Here is a 6,000-nt window from a genome sequence, read left to right as displayed (position 1 = left end):
AGGGCATGCCGGGGCACGACGCGGTTCATACACTTCCATCCTCGCCGCGGAACAAATGAACGGAGCCGCAGTCATCCGTGGGCCATCGATGGGTCGATGAAATAATAATTAAAACGTTTCACAGTCCACTAAACAAGTCTGGTCATTCTTTTTTTCTCTTCTAGCTCACCTACGATGGCGAGGCTGTTCCCACGTCTCTGTAAAGGTCTCTGCTCGTCTCCATGTGCCGTTACGCTCCTCAGTGCCTCAACACTTACATGTGCTCATTTCTGCACCCGCAAGGGGACAGATTTATTTCAAAAAAGTAATGTGAATTAAGTACTGATGGGGCAAAGACTGTTTTTGTTGTTGTTGTAAAAAGCAACCATGTGTGCTTTTCTTTGCTTTCTTTGTAAAGGCGGCTGGCAGGCGACATTCAGCCCCTGCACATAACGGACAGCCTCCTCCTCGTCCACCGTCTCCAAGTCGGTCTCATACTATACTCTCGTTGGCCGACTTCTTCATCAGTTTGGCGGAGAGCAAGGAATGCTGGGAAGAGTTAGACCCCTTGGCTTCGGGCATGAGCAGACGTACTTTCTGATTTGTTCGCCTCCACTCGGAGTACAGCTGACAGTGGTAGCGGAAAGACACCTGGGTGAGAGAAAACGGGAGCAGGAGGTCAGCGATGAATCACTTTTGAAGGCAAATTAGCAGGTCTTTTTTTTTTTTTAAATGTGCATTAGCCTGATTTGCATGTTTTTACCAGGGTCCACAGGACGTAGATGGTGAAGAGGGCGATGGTGAGCGCTATGAGGCCCACGGCCTGCAGCCAGCTGCCCAGCTGGAGATGGTCCTGAGCGCCCCTCAGGCACAGCCAGCCTGAAATGGCTGCCAGGGGCGTGATGAACAGGAAGCACACCATGTCACAGAACAGTGTCCTCTTCTCATTGCGAGGGCCGGGGTCCCGCAGCCACTGTGGAACAAGGAGGGGGAGACAGAAAAAAAAAACAGAGAGGAGGGAGAATATATTTAGACAGTGAGGCGAGGGAGAGGAGTCAACCGAGGAAAGGAAAAGACACACAAAGTAGCAAGCGAGCTGAAAGATGAGGAGGGAAAAAGCTACGTCTTCTTCACATGACTATACAGTCATTCACAAACAGAAGCACAACCCATGTAGAGTACATTAATACGAGAAAGACAAGCAGAAAGATGGATGCAGACGAGGCAAAGGGCATTGACCTTTGTTACCTCTGTGAGAGGCCTGGGTCGGCGCTCGGTGCTGAACTGCGTGTGGCAGAGCTCGCAGTAGCTGGTGTTGGAGGACGACAGCCACTTCTCCAGGCAGCTCTTGTGCACCGTGCCCAGGGTGCCGGTGCAGTCGCACGGAGACAGGAGAACCTCGCCGCTGCCTCCTTCGTGGCAAATACGGCAGATGGGTCCATCACTGAGGCAGAAATCAAATAGTTGGAAAGACTGGTGTAAATAATACAAAATGCTTGTCCTGCATGTGTCTGTCCATGTTAATATGTTAATTCCCCCCACGGGACCCGGTCTTACCTTTGCGCGCTCATGGGTTTGAGAACGGACGAGAGCAACCGTCCATCTATGGCCGTCACCTGAGTGACGTAGAGCGCCTGACACCCGTCGCCGCCCGCTTCCTCCACGCTCTTCCACACACCGGGGCTGGTGGCGCAGTCGCACAGAGAGCCGGGCAGGTGGCAACAGCCCCCCGTCGTCATGGCCACAGTGGCCAAACACTGGCCGTGGAGGTGAGAAGGGTCAGAGGCCGAGGTTGACTTTGCAGTAAGCGCGAACTCTGCTCTCCACGGGTTTGGAGTGGTTAGTTTCTACAAGCAAAGAAACAGAGATTGAGCGTTAATGGCTTTTAGTAGCTTTACTTAAAGGGCCAGCGTGGAGCATTGGGGGATCTTTTTGTCCCGCATAGGGAGCAGGTCCTCTTCACCGAGTCTTTATAACGTCACCGTGGTTCTCCGTCACGCTTGTTATGTGAGCAGCAGAGCGTAAAACCTCGGTACAGCCAGCTGGCGCCTGACTTCTGCTCCTAAAGAAGTGCTACTCTGGTAAGATGGCCCCTGAGCAAAGCAAACGGCGTAGAAATACAACTTTTTTTTTATTTACATTTTGCTAGATATTGTCTGTTTTTTTAATCATGTGCAACCAAGTCTCGCTCTGAAATCTCTCAAGAGGGTTAAGCCTCATCCACATTGTCGAAATCTGCAAAATATTCGGTTTATTCTGCGCCAAGCACAGCACTTTTATCCAGTCATTCAATCACAATGGAGGAAGGGAAGCACAAATACTACAAAGACTAAAGAATTGCCCAATACCATTACATCGCAGTCTGTTTAGTGGCTCAGCTGCAGCGCTGTTGACTAATTAAAATCCTCATTAGTCACTTTGAAACAAATACACAAGAAAATGGGGTCCAGGAGGAAAGAAAATACCAGTTTCTCTTTAAGGCTGCATTAGATCTAAATGTAACAATACCCGGTTCAAGGTGAGTGACATTAAATATAGCATGAAAGCAATAATAGTCGTTCCCAGAAGTCAAATCATCAACTGTATTACACCCCATTAAAACACGAGGACTTCCTTAATAGAGTCTATCTTTAATTAAACGTAGCTTTATGTTCTGACAACGCTCATCTGAGGGACCGTCTTCCGTGTACAAACTAATTAATTTCCTGAGACGTGAAAGTACCTAAGGTTATCTACGACGAGACTGTGTCATTTACAAGAAAGCTGTCGGTTTGGTGGAGGGCCAATTTGCCCACAACATCTGCTAATCCATTATAAAAGCGAGTGTGCTCGGCGAGTGTGATGTGCAGCAGACTGATAAACAGCTGTCTCCCCTCAGATAACCCCCGACTGGAGATAACAGGCAGGCTGCAGTCATCCGTCTTGCCGTTTGGGAATTATCCCACAGTAGACAATAAATATAGTTATGAGTTATTACCTGATCAGAGCTATAAAACCAAAACGTTCGTCTGAGAAGTGTGTACTGTTGGTATTGAAGAAATGATGAGCTTCTCTGCTTAATTCCCGGTGTCAATGATGGCAAACAGCGACATCCAAGTGTGTCACTGAAGCACACAAACATCTTATGACACAAGACAGAGTTCACATCCTGGGCCTGCACTTGATCCGCTTTGTACCAGACCGGCTGTTTACACCTCACTACTAAACCTCAGCATTACACCCAAACCAATAGAATAAATATATAATCCTATTTACTCGACACCGATGATGTTGTTGTGTTGTTTTTAAAACAGGAGGTTTAACAGAGCAGATGGTGCAGACATTCTTGTGTTAATTTGACAGGATTTTGTGTCTTTATTTTATCGCCTCATGAATAATACAAGAATTTACACTCAGCAATCATTTTAACGCAACGACATCTGATCTTATTAAATCCACAAAATATAAGACCTGCAATTTTGTGAAGGAAATAATGTTCTGTCTTTGTACACACTGAGTACAAGAAGTCAACTATACTGATTGACTGTAATATTTCTGCTTTTTATTTATATTCTAGTAGTCATATGCTTATTTTCTACAACTTTGACTGAGAACTGCAATAATCTAATATACCCACAGTGAACAATTCTTGTCTTGTCTGGTATATTAAATATGCAGATCATAAAACTAGAGGTAACATTAGCGGTGTGTAACTAATCTCAAATATCATATCATCTTGTTTACATGGATTATTAAACCCCAAAATAAACAGAGCCAGGAATGCAAAACCTGAACATAACATTATACAGGTTCCTGGTTAGATGACCTGATCTCTTGACCCATTCAAAAGCATTGGCAAACTGGTGTAGTATTACTGCTTGGTGTTATTATTTATGTATACGGATACAGCATGGGGGGAACGATTAAGAGGCACAATCCCTGACCCAGATAAACAAAAGGGAAGCCCCCAAAAATAAGTCAACATCTACAGTCAACTCTGATCAGTTGAAAACACATCAAATCATGTGATTTTTAAGCCAAACGCTTTAATTGTACATGTGATTTTGACTGTAAACTGATGCACTTTTAAATATACTGCATTTATCAGTTAATACGTGCAGAAATATTATTCCATGATACATTTACTACTGATGAAATAAAGTAATTTCCACTGTTAAAAGCTGATGTGACTGTTCTCACTGCATCCAGCCAGTAAAGCTATGACACAGACTTTTGTCTGGAACAAGTTCTGCACTTATCATGTGCGCGACCATAACAGGGAAGCTGCAGTCGTACATATGTATGAACAAAAATAAATAAAGCAGAGAATCGAAACAATAATAATTGTTCAATAATAATAATAATCAATAAAATATAACAAAATATAAAACAAAGTAATATAAATTAGACCGCATTTGCAAATGAATGTAAACAGTAATGTAGTAAACGCATAATGACAAGTATAAACAGTGGTGGAAGAAGTACACAGATATTTTACTTCAGTAAAAGTAGCAATACCACAGTCTTGCATTCAAAATCTTTGTGTAAAAGCACAAAAGTATTCGCATTAAATAAACTTAAAGTATCAAAAGAAAAATACTCATTATGCAGAATGGTCCATTTCAGTGTAAATATATATTTTATCATTGGATTATAATAATGTTATGTTGCAGCTGGTACAGCTAATTTGAATTATTTAATATATTGCTGGGTGGTTTAACACACTACAGTAGCCACGTCATAATTTATTTGTTGATTTTATTTTCATTAATAATCAAAATATGCAAGAAACTAGTAACTTAAGCTCAGATAAATGTAGCTACTGGCGTAAAAAGTAAAATATTTCCCTGTGAGAAGTGATCAGAGTAGAAGTACACAGTAGCATAATAAGGAAATACACAAGTAAAGTACAAATACCTAGGTAGATGCACTTCGTTGCATTAATATACATATAAACAAGATGTACACGGTCGTAAAACAAAAGGTTAAAAGTACATACAATATTATTATCATCATGTCAAAATAATGTACATATATATATATATATATATATATATATATATATATAAATAAATGATCTGCGTGTAGCTAGCTTTGCGTTACAGGGATATATTTCCGACATTAAAAGCATTTATCCAAGTTATTTCCATCTAAACCAGTTTTCATTGTCCAGTAAATGAACACTGTCAGTTGGTTACAGATGTTGTTAGCTTACAGCTGTCAGTAGCTAGCTATCTGACCGTAAACACTAAATAAAGCTTAAAAATGTGAACTCACCCTGTCTTCTTCTTTAAAGTGTGTCACGAATGAAGGCACGATATCCACGCGCTCCTCTCTCGTTTCATTTTATATTGTTTTAAAGCTGTATGTGTGAATAAATAACACACTCGCGAGCTAATGATATGCTAACTCAGCGCTGTGCTAATAACTAAGCTACACACACAGCTTCCGGTTACACCGAGCTTTAAATAAACCCTAGAGGCTCATCATCATCATCATCATCATCATCATCATCAGCTGTCTGTCTCTGCTGCGGTGGAGACGAGTGCAAAACACAAAGCGGACGAGTTCATATGGTTCAAATGGGATTGAGGATAACAACAGCTTGTTGCGGAGGGAGGGAGGGAGGGAAGAGGGGAGGGAGGAGGAGGAGGAGGGAGGGAAGAGGGGAGGGAGGAGGAGGAGGAGGGAGGGAAGAGGGGAGGGAGGAGGGAAGGGAGGGAGAGAGGGGAAGAAGAAGGGAGGGAGGTAGAGGGAGAGAGAGGAAGGAAGGAGGGAGGGAGGAGGGGAGGAAGGAGGGAGGGAAAGGGAGGCTCACCGAAAAAAACATCTCACGCGCCTGAAGACAAAAACGAGGACGAAATTATTTCCTTGAAGTATTTACTTTTTTAAAGCCGTTTTCTCCTTGAAAATAGCAGTTTCCTAAATTGTTTACACGTTACAAATGTATTTTTTTTACAAATATCTAACAAAATAATTATTTTAATTGCTAAATAATTACTCTTAGTGCTAGAGGTTTCTCTTTGTGGTAATCTAAGGATA

General features: G+C 42.4%; 1 protein-coding gene across 1 annotated transcript; it reads right to left on the bottom strand.

Moving 5' to 3' along the window:
* Positions 1-471: 471 nt before the first annotated feature.
* marchf2 (membrane-associated ring finger (C3HC4) 2) lies at positions 472-5,334 on the bottom strand (the record flags this gene model as incomplete). Its single annotated transcript, XM_079220473.1, has 5 exons — positions 5,236-5,334; positions 1,537-1,826; positions 1,228-1,423; positions 743-952; positions 472-630 (listed from the first exon to the last, which is right to left on the bottom strand). Exons 2-5 carry the CDS (start codon positions 1,716-1,718, stop codon positions 472-474), a joined length of 747 nt encoding a protein of 248 aa, XP_079076599.1. The 5' UTR covers positions 1,719-1,826; positions 5,236-5,334.
* Between the last annotated feature and the right edge of the window lie 666 nt (positions 5,335-6,000).

This window comes from Taurulus bubalis (genome assembly GCF_910589615.1).
Source record: "Taurulus bubalis genome assembly, chromosome: 7".
Lineage (NCBI taxonomy): Eukaryota > Metazoa > Chordata > Actinopteri > Perciformes > Cottidae > Taurulus > Taurulus bubalis.
The sequence above is the reverse complement of the archived record's forward strand: the minus strand, read 5'-3'. Positions and strand labels throughout refer to the sequence as shown.